Source organism: Balaenoptera physalus (genome assembly GCF_965194825.1).
Source record: "Balaenoptera physalus genome assembly, chromosome: 11".
Taxonomy (NCBI): Eukaryota; Metazoa; Chordata; class Mammalia; order Artiodactyla; family Balaenopteridae; genus Balaenoptera; species Balaenoptera physalus.
This window is the reverse complement of record NC_138896.1, coordinates 83,858,201-83,875,860: the sequence shown is the minus strand read 5'-3', so window position 1 is coordinate 83,875,860 and position 17,660 is coordinate 83,858,201. Positions and strand designations below refer to the sequence as shown.

General features: G+C 41.5%; 1 protein-coding gene across 24 annotated transcripts in view; it reads left to right on the top strand.

Annotated features, from left to right (window-relative positions):
• The window catches only part of CADPS (calcium dependent secretion activator), a 490,529-nt gene that overhangs the window by 241,085 nt on the left and 231,784 nt on the right, over nucleotides 1-17,660 (top strand). For all 24 annotated transcript variants that reach the window (XM_082412095.1, XM_082412104.1, XM_082412101.1 and 21 more), the window contains exon 6: nucleotides 4,112-4,233. In XM_082412095.1, the coding sequence (XP_082268221.1) occupies nucleotides 4,112-4,233 (122 nt within the window). The remainder of the gene's footprint in view (nucleotides 1-4,111; nucleotides 4,234-17,660) is intronic.

Here is a 17,660-nt window from a genome sequence, read left to right as displayed (position 1 = left end):
TGTCTATCAGCTGGTGAAAGGGTAAAATGTGGTTCATCCATATGATAGAATACACTTCACCAATTAAAAGAAACAAGCTACTGATACATGCTTTAATTTAGATGAATCTCCAAAACATTATGCTTAGTGAAAGAAGCCAGACACAAGAGGCCACATATTGTTTGATTCCATTGATATGAAATGTCCAGAAAAGGTAAATATCCAGAAACAGAAAGTAGGTTAGTGTTGCCTGGGGCAGGAGGTAGAAACGGGCATAAGGGACCTTATTGGGGGAGATAAAACTGTTCTGAAACCGATTTATGATGATGGTTTCTACAACCTAGTAAATTTATTTATTTTTTAATATTTATTTATTTATTTGGTTGCACCAGGTCTTAGTTGCAGCAGGCGGACTCCTTAGGTGTGGCTTGCAGGCTCCCTAGTTGGGGCACGTGGGCTACTTAGTTGCAGCTCGCTAGCTACTTAGTTGCGGCACATGGCCTCCTTAGTTGTAGCATGCGAACTCTTAGTTGCAGCATGCATGTGGGATCTAGTTCCTTGATCAGGGATCAAACCCAGTCCCCCTGCGTTGGGAGCGTGGAGTGTTAACCACTGCGCCACCAGGGAAGTCCCTAAATCACTGTATTGTATACTTGAAATATGTGAATTATATGATATGTAAAATATGCCTCAATAAAATTGTCAGGAATAAAAGCTCTAGGCGGAGTACAGCCCTGGAATGTACATTTTAATAAGCTGCCCAGGTACTTCCTACACACTCCAAAGTTTGAGAACCATTCGTAGCATATGAAAGCTCAAAACCCCAAAAAGATTTTATGATAATCCAACATTTAGGGAAACCAAGAGAATAGATCAGATTTCTATAGATTTAATTAAAATTTGTAAAGACTAAATTAATATTTGAGAACATCATTAAGGCTTGCTGCGAATTAACTGCAGGTAATTTGTTTTACTGTGCTCAGTTCAGATTGAGATAGTCACATTACAGGGTTTTCAACATGTATTTTGCAGGTGGAAGAGACAGTATTCAATTAAATATAGAGCACTTGGTGTGTGAAAAAATCATCAGTGTAATTTCACAGAAATTTCCTTTCTTTTTTTTTTTTTAATACTGCCACCTGAGATACTGAATGCTTTTTCTTAGGTGTCTTTGAATTTGATTATTGCCAATTAAAGGTGGTAATTTATTCCCTACTGACTCTTGTCTTCCTACTGAAAGGTGGGGGGGAAAGTGGTTTATTGATTTTCATGAAGCTTTTAAATCTTCAATTTTCTAATTCTTCATCAGTACTCAATATTACACAGCTGATTATCTAAAATATAGATGTGGGTGAATCCCCAACCATACTCCCAGATGTACATGATTCAAACAGGCTGTAACTTGTAAGTACAAGTACCGAATGAAATGCCCTAGGGTTCCCAAATACTGTTTAATTAGAACACTAAATTGCACATCATGCTAAACCAGACAGCAAAAGGCATTGAGTATCTATTTGTGAATGTGTTTTGGCAGACACAGTTAGGGGGTAAAAAGAGAGAGAGAGGCCTGTCATAGCATCAGGGCAGACTAGGTTTGAATTTGCAGGTTGGTACAAGACGTATTTTATGTAATTATAGAATTGCATGGCTAGAAGGGACAGCAGAGAATAGTTACCTGGAGTGAGAGAACCGAGGTCCAGGATTACAAGTGACATGGCCCTGGGTGGGTGGAGTGCTCTGATGAAAAATAATAGGTATTTGTAGAATCCTTCACCGTCATTCACTCAGTGAATCCTCACAACAATCTTTCAAGGCATTTGCAGATGTGGAAACAAAGCCTTGGGGTGGTTAAGAACCTTGCAAATGATTACACAGCTAGTGAAAATGCAGATTCGGGATTTGAACTCATCTTTAAAATTCTAAAAATTGTATTCTTTCTCCAGTGCCTCTCATTTCTTTTCATTTGATGGTTCTTTCCACCCAGTGTAAAAATTTCAATTACATACATCATCTCATATGATCCTCACACAACGGCCATGGAGAGAGAGAGAACACATATCATTATCCCCACTATACAGATGAGGAAACTGAGGCTCAGGAGATTTGAAAGAAAAATGCAGTGACTTCAGGGTCAAGATCTGCCCAACATCACATGAGTAGTACACTGGCTTCTGGATCAGCAGCATCAATATCCACATCATCAGGGAAATGGTTAGAAATGAAAAGTCTTACATACACACACTACTCTATATAACACAGAGAACCAACAAGGACCTACTGTGTAGCACAGGAAACTCTACTCAATATTCTGGGATAACCTATATGAGAAAAGAATCTGGAAAGGAATGAATATATGTATATGTACAACTGAATCACTTCGCTGTACACCTGAAAGTAACACAACATTGTAAATCAACTATACTCCAACACAATTTTTTTAAAAAAGAAAAAAAATGAAAAGTCTTGGGCTCCACCCCAGACGTGCTTGTCAGCAACTCGGGAGGTGAAGCCCAGCCGTGTCTGGTTTAACCAGCGCTCCAGATGATTCTGATTCACACTAAGTTTGAGAACCCCTGGGCTATTAAGCAGCAAAACTGACCTGTGAATCCTGATTCAGTGCCAGCCCTATTGTACTTCCTTGCATCAAGCCCATTAAAAAGCATACATTTTTTGCACACCCACATCCTTCTCCTTGTGTAATGCCATTACCTCTTTTGGAGTACAATCCAGTAATTTTTTTTTTTAATATACCTTGGTCTTTAGAGATCTCTGATTGTGAGTCATTTGTTTCTGATTTTTAAATCAATGTCTCTGTCCTCTCCTCTCCTCTGTCCCCTCCTCTCCTCTCTTCTCCCTTCTCTCTGATGAGTGGCAGCACCTACCACTAAATATGAAAATAGCAGGTGATTGAATGGAGTTTGAGGGTAGTGGTGGGAAATGCCAGGAATTGTAAATGATATAACTTGTTCCATCAAAACACCAGCCTTTTCCCTCAGTCTAGACAGAGAGTATGCAACTGCAGGCTTTTTTTTTTTTCTGACCCAACAATGTTGGCCTGCACAGAGTTTGTGTATTTTATTTCTCCCCTTTAAAATTATTGTCAAAATTTCAAAATCAGATTTCTGACTTTGATTCTGATTCAGATTTCCATTTCCCAGTAGGAGAAATTGTAGTATTTGGCAACTCTGGACTGGAGTAAAACAAGGCAACAATGGGCTGCAACTGAGTAGCAACTGCTCCCTTTAAATGGAGTGCTCCCATTTGCCACAGTCCCCACCACTCCCTATTGTATCTCTGACTCTCGTGCTAAATGGTACTTGCCCTTTATCTTACCACTTGTGTTATCACATTTTATTGTAAAGAGGAAAGTGAATTCCTTGGCCTATGTGTCCATCACGTTCTGAGTTAAAAGCTAGACTATATATATTTTTTAAATAGGAGAGTTTATTTCTTGTGGAAATGAAAAATCATCTTATGTGTGTGTGTGTTTTAAATTTTTATTTATTTATTTATTTATTTTTGGCTGTGTTGGGTCTTCGTTGCTGCGCACGGGCTTTCTCTAGTTGCGACGAGTGGGGGCTACTGTTCGTTGCGGGCGCACAGGCTTCTCCTTTCGGTGGCTTCTCTTGTTGCGGAGCATGGGCTGTAGGCGCACGGGCTTCATGGTTGTGGCACACGGGCTCAGTAGTTGTGGCTCATGGGCTCTAGAGTGCAGGCTCAGTAGTTGTGGTGCACGGGCTTAGTTGCTCCGCGGCATGTGAGATCTTCCTGGACCAGGGCTCGAACCCATGTCCCCTGCATTGGCAGGTGGATTCTTAAGCCCTGTGCCACCAGGGAAGTCCCCATCCTATGTGTTTAACACAGAAAAGAGTAGCCCGTTTCATATAACCTGTCTAGCTCCTATGAGCATCTGAGTTAGTGAACCTTGTCTTTCCATCTGCAAGGCAATGAGATACACTATGAAGAATCGTATCTTCATGCTGGACTTGTCCCAGCATGGCTGGTAGAAACCTGATAGAAACCATCAGATACCTGTTGGGTTTTTTGTAACTTCTTATGTATATATTTTCCCCAGGTGATGCTGCCCATAGACTTTGGCAATAACCTCTGCTGTGTGTGACTCTGTTTCCAGGTGGTGATCATGGAAGTCCAAGGCCTCAAATCCTTAGCTCCAAATCGCATTGTATATTGCACGATGGAGGTGGAAGGAGGAGAGAAACTACAGACTGACCAGGCCGAGGCTTCAAAACCAACGTAAGTTATGTTTCTCCGTGGTTCATCTTCCAGAAGATTCTTCTCATTGGCACCATTTTGACCAACTGCAGATTAAAGGTTTGGTTTCCCCAGCAGGTTATATGAGACATACACCTTGTTTATTTTCCAAACAAAATGACTTGACTACATTTTTATTTGGCAGCCTTAATAAGGTTTCCAACTCCTTCAGAGAGGAGAACAGAGGGAAATTTAAGACACAGCCTCCTTTCTGGAGGCTCTATGTATCACCTCAGAGAGTTTAGTCACAACCTGCAGGCTTCAACAGGATGTGTAGGAGAGTCTGATAGAAATCTGTTTTCATTATATTTACCAAATAATATTTGGTTTATGGTATGTACACTTTTTTTCAAAATCTTTCTCTGTGCCACAGTTATGACTGTATCAGCAAAGTAGTATGCTACATTAGGCAAAATCTATTAATTTGTTAGGTCAACACATATTTGTTAAATGCTCACTGTGCCTGTGTACAGGGTGCTGTTGAACAGTGGAAAGGAAAATAGTCCCTGTTGTTGCCCTACAGAGCTTATAGGTGAGTGGGGGAGCAGAAACATAATTGCACAAATTTATAGCTACAAATAGATATAAATGCTGAGAAAGAAAGAGTGCTTTGTGAGGAGACAGCAGGGGGACCTGAGCCAATTTGTGGAGACAGAGTCGGAGTAGGCCTTCTTGAGGAGTTATAAGACATTTGGTCTAATATTTAAAAGTTGAGCAAAGGGGTTGGGAGTAGAAAGAACATTCCAGGCAGAGTCAGCTTGTGCAAAGGCCCTGTGGTCAGCAGAGACCCTGTGGCAAGGAGGCATTGAAAGAAGGCCAGTGGGGCTGGAGTCCAGAGAACGAGGTATGCCATAAGCTGCCAGTGAGAAAGGAAGGGGCCACACCATGAAGGACCTTGCTAGGCCCCGGAGAGGAAGGATGGGCATGTATGATTAGATATGTGTTCTGAGAAGATCACTCTGACTGCAGTGGAGAAGGCCAGAGTCGATGCAGGAGACCAGTTAGTATTCTATTGCATTGGTTCCCAGGAGCGATGATGAATAGAGTCAGTAGACTCTCAGGCTGCAAAAATTCTTGAGAGATCACCACTCTCTTTCCTCCCTCCCCACTGCCTCTCTCCTTTTCTTTTCTATCTCAATTAAGCCAGCCGAGGCTAATGAGCATCTTTTTTTATTGTTGTTAATTCAGAAGAAAGTCATAAAAAGGATTACCCATAACGGCAGCTCACTGCCTCTCCTCCCTCAAAGCACTACGAGCTGTTTGGCAGAACAGGAATAACGTACCAGGATGTTCAAACAAAATAGTTCAAGGAAAGCACTGAATGTTTCCCTGACTAGAGAAAAATCTGAGGGCATTGTATGCCTTCAAGTTGCTCTTTGCATGAATAGGCGAAGGCCTCAGATGCTCAGATCTGGGTGAAATTAACAAGTGTATGGAGGAGGAAATGGAAACCAAAGCAACTTGTCACACACCGTCCTGCCTCCCTTTTTGTAAACTGAGTTTCAAACTGAAAATGAATGCAATTTCTTTTTTACCACCGTTGATAAAAATCCCAGTTTTTCCCCCAGCTGTCACCACAGCCCAATCATAATCAATGCTATTATGCTGTTGCATTATTTATATGTGCTTTTGAAAAATGTGTCATGTAGGGGGAAGAAAAACCTCTCTGGTGTTTACGCTAACCTTTTAAGAAGTCGAGCCCAATATGGTATCATATGTTAGAGAAGGAAGGAGAAAGCTCTGATTATTCTAACAGGCTGTTGTTTCATTTAGGCTATTTTAACTCAAAATGTAATTCAGTTTATTGGGTTTAAAGGTTTCAGTTACCAGAGTAAATGATGAGCTGATTTTCATGTGCGTATGAATGTTTAAAACAGAGTTTCAGGTTAGAAATAAATATGGAGTGCTTTGGTTGATCTACCTGATATGCTTGTATTTCACATGTACACTTACTCATATCCATCCACGTGCATTATGTCCATGTGAATACATCTCACACTGAAGAAGTGTAATTTTTTTATTCCTCTTCAGTCAGTGAGGGGGTATTACCAAAACCCCACAGAGGGCTTGTTTGTGTTTTAATACAGTAAGAACGCAACTTTCATAACTTGTGTCAAGTCAAATAAGTCTGTAGTGGCTATCCAAAGTGCTGTGCTGAGAAGTGTTCTGAAGCCAAGTCTGTATTCAGAGGAAAATAATGCATGATCGACTCATACAGGAAGAGGTACACGTGCCCTGTATTTGCCATTTCTAGAGTATCTCAAAGAGATATACCCAGAGTATGAAATCTACCAAAATTCATGTCTCTTCCTGTCTCTTCTTTTCTCCTTTCTAATATATACATTCTCCTTAAAATCTCTACTCAGCTGCCTTCTAAAGCCAAATTCTCCTTCCACTTCTCTTCTTTGCCGTTTTTTTTTTTTTGTCATAGTTCACTGCTAATACTTCTCCTCTGCCTCCACTTTTGTCTTGAGCGGACGAATGAGCCTGTTCGTGCAGGTGCATTTTCTTCCTCGTCTCGTGTTTGCACTTATTCTGCATCCTCCCCATCATTTCTTTTCTTTGAAGCTTATATTTCTTCTCTTTTTCCTCCCTGCTTCTACTCACAGTTTTTCCCATTACTAATCTCTAGCTGTCATCTCTGCTACTTGATTTTGATTATCCCAAAAAGTACCCTTTGGAGGGTCATCTTTCATGTGTCCTAATAACTCCACTTCATCATCTGACAAATTTAGCCTTTTTCCTGCCCTCTTCTCTTCTGATTCTTGTCTTTGACGATTCCTACAGCTAGCTGATGACCATACTTTATTGATACATTTCTAAAACCAAGATTCCATTCAAGCCTGTTTTATTTACTGCTTATAAATTCTCTTGTTGCTGCTACCAAGTATTTTACCCAGTAACTGGAACTCTAATATCTTATCCTATCACGTGTCTACAAGGAATTTGGCTTTTTCTTTTTTTTCCAAGTACAGTCACAAATGCAGGAGTACACTGCATGACCCAGTTTGTCCAAGAGTGTTTTTTAGAACTCTAATATATAGACTACTCCAAGAAAAACAAGGATGGGGAGAGTGGTATTATGGTCAAGTGAGGCTGGGAAATGCCAGACATACATTGTTTCTGAGTTATTCACAGCGTACTTTGGCATTTTAAAGGCTTTGAGGATTTAATCACAGAAAATAAACCTTTTTACCTTTGTTTATTCATGAGTTTCCCAAACTTTTTTCAACTACCACCTATTAGCATCCATTGGAAATACTGTTCTATATGGTTGAAACCTACCAATGGAGGGTCCAAGCTCTCTGTCACCTCCTTTATCAAGGTCACCTCTTCACTTACAACCAGGGCCCTGCCCCCAAGTGGTCATTTTGAATTAGGTGCATAATATAAGAAGGCTGTTTTCATGAGTGAGATATGTTTTGTGGTTGGAAAACATGGCTGTGTGTGTGTGTGTGTGTGTGTGTGTGTGTGTGTGTGTGTGCGCGTGCGTGTGTGCAGCCCCCTCTCATCCTTCATTTTACCAGTCTCTTTGCGACACATGGGTTATTTCCAAGCCGACTGTGGATCCTCTCAATGCTGTTGTCCTCCTCTCCTGGGTTTTTAACGCAGGAAGCCAGAATATGAAAATCAGAATTTTTCACGAGATGTATTTACTTTTAAAAATATTGCCTCCATTTGTGAGACACCATTGCTGCTTCTGGCAGGAAACCACTGAGGATGCTGAGGCAGGGCAGGAGTAATTGAAACCCTGTTTTGTGATGAGCAATCTCAGGGAGTCATGGAAATGCAGAAGGGAAATACCTTGTGGATTCAAGAACCCAGATATATTTGTCCACCTCCTATGAAATATAGCAGAGGAATTTTCTTACCATAAGACAGTGTTTTTCTTTTTTTTTTTTCAATTTTTGTTGAAATATAGTTGATTTACAATGTTATGTTAGTTTCAGGTGTACAGCAAAGTAATTCAGTTATATGTGTATATGTATATATTCATATATACATATATGTATATATTCTTTTTGAATATTCTCTTCCATTGTAGTTTTTTTACAAGATATTGAGTAGAGTTCCCTGTGCTATACAGTAGGTCCCTGTTGGTTACCTATTTTATATATAGTAGTTTGTATCTGCTAACCCAAAACTCCTAATTTATCCCTCCCCCCCCCCCTTCCCCTTTGGTAACCATAAGTTTGTTTTCTACGTCTGTGAGTCTGTTTCTGTTTATTAGCTACAGTAAGTCCCCTGCATACGAACAAGTTCCATTCCGGGAGTGCGTTCGTAAGTCCAGTTTGTTCATGAGTCCAACACAGTTAGCCAAGGTACCCAACTAACACAGTCGGCTATATAGTACTGTGCTGTAATAGGTTTATAATACTTTTCACACAAATAATACATAAAAACAAACAAACATTTTTAATCTTACAGCACAGTACCTTGAAAAGTACAGTACAGTACCAGCTACATCACCGCTGCTTTTATGCTTGCTTCTGGACATGTGCGCTTGAAATAAAGATGCTGTACTACTGTACTCTACACAGTACTGTTCAGTAAAGTACACAAACACACAACAACTTGTAGAGGATGCATGCACATGGCAATCTACGCCAGAAACATGAACTAACTTACGTGATTGGACGTGCAAACTCACGTTCGCTTCTTTGAAAGTTCGCAACTTGAAGGTTTGTATATAGGGCACTTACTGTAGTTTCACTTCTGTCATATTTTAGATTCCACACATAAGTGATATCATATGGTGTTTGTCTTTCTCTTTCTGACACTCTTCCCTTAGTATGATCATCTCTAGGTCTATCTTAGTATGATCATCTCTAGGTCTATCCACGTGGCTGCGAATGGGATCATTTCATTCTTATTTATGGCTGAGTAATATTCCATTGTGTATATATACCACTTCTTCTTTATCCATTTGTCTGTTGATGGACACTTAGGTTGCTTCCATGTCTTGGCTATTGTAAACAGTGCTGCTATGAACATTGGGATTCATGTAGCTTTTTGAATTAGAGTTTTCTCCAGATATATGCCCTGGAGTGGGATTGCTGGATCATATGGTAGTTCTGTTTTTAGTTTCTTAAGGAAACTCCATACTGTTCTCCATAGTGGTTGTACCATTTATGTTCCCACCAATAGTGTAGGAGTGTCCCCTTTTCTCCACACCTTCTCCAGCATTTATTACTTGTAGACTTTTTTAAAAAAAATATTTATTATTTAATTAATTAATTAATTAATTTTGATTGTGCCAGGTCAGTTGCAGCTCGTGGGCTCCTTAGTTGTGGCATGCAAACTCTTGGTTGTGGCATGCATGTAGGATCTAGTTCCCTGACCAGTGATCAAACCCAGGCCCCCTGCATTGGGAGCACAAGTCTTAACCACTGTGCAACCGGGGAAGTTCTTACTTGTAGACTTTTTTGATGATGGCTATTCTGACTGGTGTGAGGTGATACCTCATTGTGGTTTTGATTTGCATTTCTCTAATAATTAGCAATGTTGAGCATCTTTTCATGTTCTTTTTAGCCATCTGTATGTTTTATTTGGAGAAAGTGAATTAATTTAAATTTAAAAAATATTAAGTAAATCATAGCACAGGTGGTACCTAGATATGATAAACTATCATGAAACTATCTTGTGTTGGTATGTGGAAATGGCATAGATTTGGAAGATGATATGTAAATTACTTTAATTTGGGAGAAATGATGTAAGGAAACCTAATACATTCCCTGAGTATAGGATATGCTCCCAAGTGACTGTCTTTCTCAGTGTTTTCTTACAGTGCATGTTACCCTCCAATGAAAGCATGTCCTGAGGACTAAATACAAGAGAAATTTAAGTAATTTTGCTGAAAAGAAAGGCAGTTTGAGTTAGCAGCCCAATATTGTGCTAACTTCTCTGAAATTATATTCTTCTGAGTTGAAACCAAGGGTGCCACTTGGTATTTGATTATTTAACAGCTTTATTATTCCCTGACAAACCATGGGCTTTATGATACATGGATTTCATTACTGTCAAGAATTTGAAAATACAATCAAACCATTTCCTGCCATTTTCCAAGAGAATAAGAAAATAAAATACCCTAACAGGTAAATCTTGCTATAGCCCTAGCATCTTCTAATGGCATCTTATCTGATGAGAACATATTTAAAAAAAAAAAAAAAGAATAAAACACAATGACTTGCTATAACATCTTTCTGCTGTGAAATATATTATTTGTCCTAATGGCACAATTCAGAGTGGGTTGGGCTTATTATGCCCAAATTATTCATAGAAATACAGTTCCATTAAATCGTCCCACATTAAGTCAGTTACAAAGTTAGAAAAGGAAGTCATGCCGTCCAATTTCTTTCCTCGTGTATCATCTTCTTAATGGTACTTCCTTCCTCAATTTAGCTAAAAATGTTTTCTGTGTACTTGGAATGGTTTAAATGGAAACAGAGTACATTTCCTGAATGGCCCCTTTGAAATTTAGGTATAAGGGAATGATGTGAAGGGTAGGCACTTACATTTCCTCAACAAGTGTACATGGGATGCTCTACTTGTGACCAACTAGTACTGGGGCTACAGCCATGAATAACAGCTCAAGCCTTGGCCTCATAGAGCATACATTCTAGTAAAGGACACAGGCAACAAACAAGGAACAAATAAATACACAAGATAATAACAGAATATAATTTGGTTCCATAAGAAATGAACAGGCTGCCACAGTACAAAGTAATGGGAACGTATATTACGCAAGTGGCCGAGGAAGCTCACTCAGAGTAGGTAATGCGTGACTTGATACCTGAAGGATGAGAAGGATCCAGCCATGAGAAGAGCTGGAAAAGCATTCCTGGCATAGGGAACAGCATGTGCAAAGGCTTTGAGGTAGGAAGGGGCTGGATGTGTTCCCGGACTGAAAATAGAGCAATGGGAATAGAGATTAGTCAGAGAGGGGGAATGCGCTACAGGAAGAGTCAAAAGATCAAGGCAGGACCAGACAACTCGGGGCCTTCTAGGCACATGAAGGGTCTTCATTCCAAGACCATGGAGAAACCATTGGAAGATTTTAAGCCAGGGAGGGTACGACTGGATTTCCATCTTGAAACCTGAAGCCTCTTTACGGCCCAGAGTAAACTTGAAATGACAGGTGTATTGGTTAACAAATATGGAGCACATACTGTTTGCCAGGCATTAATGTAAAGTAGGGGATAATACAGACATGGCCCTCGATGTTGTAGAGCCTGGAGAAAAGCTGGCTGGAAACATCTGAGTGCCTGGGCACAGAGTGATCAATTCTTTAGGAGCCACTATAGCTGCTGAGAACTGCAAAGCCACCAGATGGAGAAAAGAGGGAGGCCTCCTGAGATTCAGCTTCTTTCTTGTCTACGTTTCTTGAAACTCCAGCTTAAGGTCACGGTCCAGAAGACATTTATGTAATACTGAGTGAAAGCTTGGGTACCATTTCTCTCATTTTTCCTTTCTGAGGAAAAGGCTTAGCTTCATTCAAAGTTAATTAAATCATAAATGGTAAAGGCCAACGCTGACCCAGAAATTCAATTTTGCTAGGTTCCCTGAAGACGTGTGGGTTGGGAGGAAGCACAATTCTAATCACAGTTTGGGATGCTCAGAGACCAGAAAGCGTCGTCCAAAAGCCACAACTTGTGTTGAAAGCCAGTTTGTGTTTGCTTGTGAGCTGGAAGGTGAAAGTAGACTGGCTGCTAAAACAACAATCAGCAGGGTCGCCGGTAGAAAGGAACAGGATGCTAGAGAACAAGCTTTGGAGAAGGTGCTCCAAGTGCTGCATCCTCAGTTAGCCACCCTCTTTTATGTGGGTCACCAAGCTTTCTGGCTTTACCGTGTCCTGATAAGTGGTATCCAAGGCTCCTTCTCTCTCAAGAGTTTTATAGTTTTTTTTTTTTCTTCATCTAGCTAATCCTGAGAAGAGCCATAATGGTAGAACTTAATGCAGAATATTCAGGAATTGCAAGTAACAGCGAGTTGGTGAAATTTCTAGAGTTGGTAGGGGTTTCAGAAGTGGATAATCGAGTGGCGACTGGAGTTTGGCAGTTAGACAGTGATGCCCCATCCAGTTGTGCGACATCCGTGAAAGTTCTGATTTCACGAGGAGTCCAACATTGGGTGGGTATGAAACAAGGATGTATTTTTTTTTTAATTTAACACTTGGAAGATTTTTTTTTAATTAATTAATTTATTTATTTATGGCTGTGTTGGGTCTTCGTTTCTGTGCGAGGGCTTTCTCTAGTTGTGGCAAGCAGGGGCCACTCTTCATCGTGGTGCGCGGGCCTCTCACTATCACAGCCTCTCTTGCTGCGGAGCACAGGCTCCAGACGCGCAGGCTCAGTAACTGTGGCTCACGGGCCCACCTGCTCTGCGGCATGTGGGATCTTCCCAGACCAGGGCTCGAACCCGTGTCCCCTGCATTGGCAGGCAGATTCTCAACCACTGCGCCACCAGGGAAACCCAAGGATCTATTTTTTTAATAGCCCTTTAAGGACTAAGTGACAGTAGGTCCATTTCCTGTCTAGTTCAGCTCCTTGAGTACCTTGTCTGAGCTTACTTGCCAATTACATCCGATGATGACATGAATGAGAACTGGACCGATTGCCCAATCACTGTTCAGTGGAAATCCAATTCAGTACATGTCTCCCCAAGTGTGAAAAACTGCTGTAGTTGTTATTTAGTGATCAGGAAAAATATAGGATGGAATGTCATACTGTCACTTACCTGTAGGAATGAGATACAGCCCAGAAACTCTAAATTCTCGCTAATAAGAAAACAAAGAGAGGCTTGGTTTAGATTCATTGGTACATAGAAGCAGTGCAGTGTTGTGGTCAAGAACACAGAATGGGAAGGCAAAGTGCTGGGTCTGAATCTCAGCTCTGTGACCTTGGGCAGGTCACCTAACTCTTTGTGCCTCATTTTCCACATTCTTGAGAAAATTAAATGAATTAACATATATAAAACACTTAAAACAGTGCCTGTCACATAATAATCCTGCTGGCTATTATTATCATGGCTTCATTCTTGTTGAGAGGGAGAAGGGAGGAGGGAGACCTGCAAAAAAAAGTGATCTGAGAGTGGCATTGACATATATACACTACCAAATGTAAAATAGATAGCTAGTGGGAAGCAGCCGCATAGCACAGGGAGATCAGCTCGGTGCTTTGTGACCACCTAGAGGGGTAGGATAGGGAGGGTGGGAGGGAGACACAAGAGGGAGGGGATATGGGGATATATGTATATGTATAGCTGATTCACTTTGTTATAAAGCAGAAACTAACACACCATTGTGAAGCAATTGTACTCCAATAAAGATGTTAAAAAAAAAAAACAGTGATCTGAGTCTAAAATAACATTGATCCAACACTTTCTGTGGGCTAACATTGATCCAACACTTTCTATAGGCCAGGTACTATACTAAGTACTTCATAGCCAATGTCTTATTTAATGCCCTACTGAAATTATAATACAGGTACTATTGTTATTCCATTTTGCTGATGGAACTACTGAGATTCAGAGAGGTTAAGTGACTTGGTCAAAGTTGCACAGATAATACATAGCTAAGCCAGGAGCCGAACCCAAAGGCTGTACTTTTTGCTCATTTGGCTCCCCTGCCTTTCTGAAAGAAATCACTTCCCTAGAAGAAAGTCTTTTAATTATCATTCACTACTCAGCAAAACTATTTAAGAGGGCTCATTTCCTTTCCATAAACTCAGTTATTTTGTGGGTTAAATCACCGCCCCTATTTAAATGGTGATGAATGTGCTGGCGCACAGGTGTTCCACATCCGTGCAGACGCTCGGCTCAGCAGGTGGAATTCAGCCCCATAGGCAGCCGCACTGTGAGGTGCTGTGTGTGCAGGTCTGCAAAGATGAGCCAGAGGTGCTTACAGAATTCCAGGATCGCCCCTGGTGTTCATCATCCTTCCTCGGGTAAATCATTCTCAATAACAATGGCTCCTACCATTTATTCAAATATCCTAGGCGCCAGGTACCAGACACTGAGCCACCTGGTACCAAATGGCAGAGCTGCCCAGAACTGGGTGTGAATCCCAGCTCCCCCACTTACCCACTGGGTCACCTTGGGCAAGTGCGTGCTCCTCACTGAGCTTCAGTTTCTTCCAGTCTGAAATGGAGGCAGTAATACATCCTACCCCATGGGGTTGGTGTTGAAAAACAATATGACCGGGCTTCCCTGGTGCTGCAGCGGTTGAGAATCTGCCTGCCAATGCAGGGGACGCGGGTTCGAGCCCTGGTCTGGGAAGATCCCACATGCCGCGGAGCAACTGGGCCCGTGCGCCACAACTGCTGAGCCTGCGCGTCTGGAGCCTGTGCTCCGCAACAAGGGAGGCCGCGACAGTGAGAGGCCTGCGCACCGCGATGAAGAGTGGCCCCCGCTTGCCGCAACTAGAGAAAGCCCTCGCACAGAAACGATGGCCCCACACAGCCAAAAAATAAATAAATAAATAAATAAGTCAGGAGCTCTTTTAAAAAAAAAAACAATTAATTAAAAAAAAAAAAAAAACAATATGACCCAAGCTAAGGACTGAGTACAATGGATGGCATTTCTTGAGAAATATTGCTAATAGCCAAAAACCCATTATAATATCACTGAATCCCACATGGCAGTGTTAAGAAATAGATACTCACTTTCCCCTCATTACATATAAAATAAAGAAGCTCAGAAAAGTTAGGAAGGCTGCCCTAAAGTCCTCTAACTCCCAAAACCCAGGTTATAGGATTCTAAGCACACGGAAAGCAAAGAGCCAAGTCAGCCAAAGGAGAAAGGGCACTCTTGCCAAAATGCTTTCCAGAGCAAGAGTACAGACCCTCAGCATAGGCTGCCATCAATTTAATGATACAAGACCTGGTTCCCAGGAGAAAGAGGAATGGAAAAGGGCAGTGGTCTCCTTGAGTCCTCATTCAGACTCACAACACACCAAAGTGTCTCGCCCCCTACCGCTTGGATCTCCACAAGCCCATTCTTCCAGCTTCTTTCTGGATCAGAGACTTTGTTCAAGAGAGGTCGAGTGCCGCGGAGATCATACTTTCTACATGTTCCTAAGTGTCTTATTTGTTTTACGGCAAAACCCCCTGTGCTGTGATATATAGATCACCTCACTGCAGGGATGCCGAGGGGTATGGGGCCCCCGAGGAAGACAGATGCTCTTCTTGGCATGATGCCAATCATCAGGGTGTTTGGAAGCCTCTGGGGCTCTGGTGCTTTAGTTCTGGAATCCCTCAAAGTTCCCTGGGTTCATGGGTAAGGACTTAAGAGCTGTCACCTCAGCCCATAGCTTCTGGTTCACAGGATTTGGGGTGGAACTGCTATTTAAGAAGCCTTCAGTAGATGGAATCTGGTTGGAAACATTGTAGTGATTATATGGAAAATAAGGCTCAGCACAGGCATCAGAGCAAGAGCTTTGGGTGAGACAATTCTAGTTTGGATTCCAGTTGTGCCGCTGACATTGTTACAGTGGGTAAGTTAGTAAATCCTTCTGAACCTCAGTTTCTTCATCTGTAAAATGAGGCTAACGATACTTATAAACTTGTTGATGGGGTATCTATTTAATAATATATGCAGAGCACTTGACACAAATCTAAGAACTATTATTTTTATGTTTATAATTTTTGTTGCCATCGGTGGAGCCAGGATGGAAAGGAAAACAGCACAGGCCATCAAAGTCAGGTGGTGTGAACAAAAGAGGCTTAAGATACTTTCTCTCTCAATTAGATGTCGGTTTTTTGGGGTTTTTTAAAATTTTATTTATTTTATTTATTTTTTTTGGCTGCGTTGGGTCTTCGTTGCTGCATGCGGGCTTTCTCTAGTTGCAGCGAGTGGGGACTACTCTTTGTTGCAGTGTGCGGGCTTCTCATTGCGGTGGCTTCTCTTGTTGCGGTGCACGGGCTGTAGGCGCGCAGGCCTCAGTAGTTGTGGCACGCGGGCTCAGTAGTTGTGGCTCACAGACTCCAGAGCACAGGCTCAGTAGTTGTGGCTCACAGGCTTAGCTGCTCCGCGGCATGTGGGATCTTCCCGGACCAGGGCTCGAACCCGTGTTCCCTGCATTGGCAGGTGGATTCTTAACCACCGTGCCACCAGGGAAGCCCCTTAGATGTCGTTTTGAAGTTTCCCTTGGAATGTGTGCATTTATTTTGTTGAAGAGGAGGAAATCCCCCCCCAACACACCCCTCTGGAGTTCTTTCGGCTGATCTAATAATTAAATTGACACAAGACAGGTTAACGGGGAAAAAAATTAAATTCGTATGCATAGGAGGTCTCATAAAAATAAGATCCACAAAGTGACCAAACTAGGCTATTTATATATTATTTATAGACAAACAAATAATTATTTGTGAAGATTTAACAAAGGGGTTTTTGCTTGGGATAGGAATCTAGTGAAGAAGTAACAAAGTTTGTTTATACAGTTTTCTTAGCCTTGAATCCCCTAGCTCTGGCGATAAGGATGCTTTCTATCCTCCAGGTGCAGCGAAGATACTTCACGTAGGAGATTTATATCCTGCTGTCTGGGGTGGGGGGGGGTGGCGGGTGGAAAGAGGGAGGTCAGAGTGGGTTTTTTTTTTTCTATCATTTCCCCCTACTGGCTGTTTTCCAAGTAACTCTAATTCAGAATAATCAGTACTGCATATGGCGTATTTGGGGGCAGCCTGCTGTGAGGCCCAGCAATGTGTAGATTCCTAACTCATACCTGGAAAAATCTATATATCAGGCTAGTTTTCATATAATGCCTTACGTATAATACATGGTCAATAAATCTTGATTGACTTAGATCTAAGCCTTAATGCACATGGTGAAGGACTCCGGTCAAAGCTAAAAAGTGGGTCCTACAGGATGGGCTTGGAAACCTCTTTAGAGTACTCATGGCCATAACGATAATTGTGGCAGAGATTTGTCCACTCAGACGAGTGCTCAATATCCGAAAGAATAGAATTGGCTACAAAATATCCAAAAGAACAGAACAAAGTCTGAAAAATAAAGTGAACCCATTTTGTGAGTTCTTCCTGACACCAAACCACTGTTACTTTTCAAGTAATGAACAAAATACACACCAGCTACACACACAACCTCCAAGGACTCACTAGGGACATCACAAGTTAAACTAAAGCTATGGAAATTTGGGGATATCTTGACATTTAGCAAATAGGCTGCCATGCAATCTAAGGAAGGCAGGGTTCTGCAGTTCTGGATTTTTTTTTTTCTTTGTAGATTTACTAGAGAGAGAGAGATGGAATAAAGAGACCCCTTGTCTACCGTTACTTCACATATCAACTAGCACAATAGAGCTGCAGTATCAATATTTGAGGACTATTAGGAAAGAGGAATTAGAGGCAGGAAACTCAGTGTCTAAAGTCCCAGTTCTGCCCTGCCATGCATTGTCA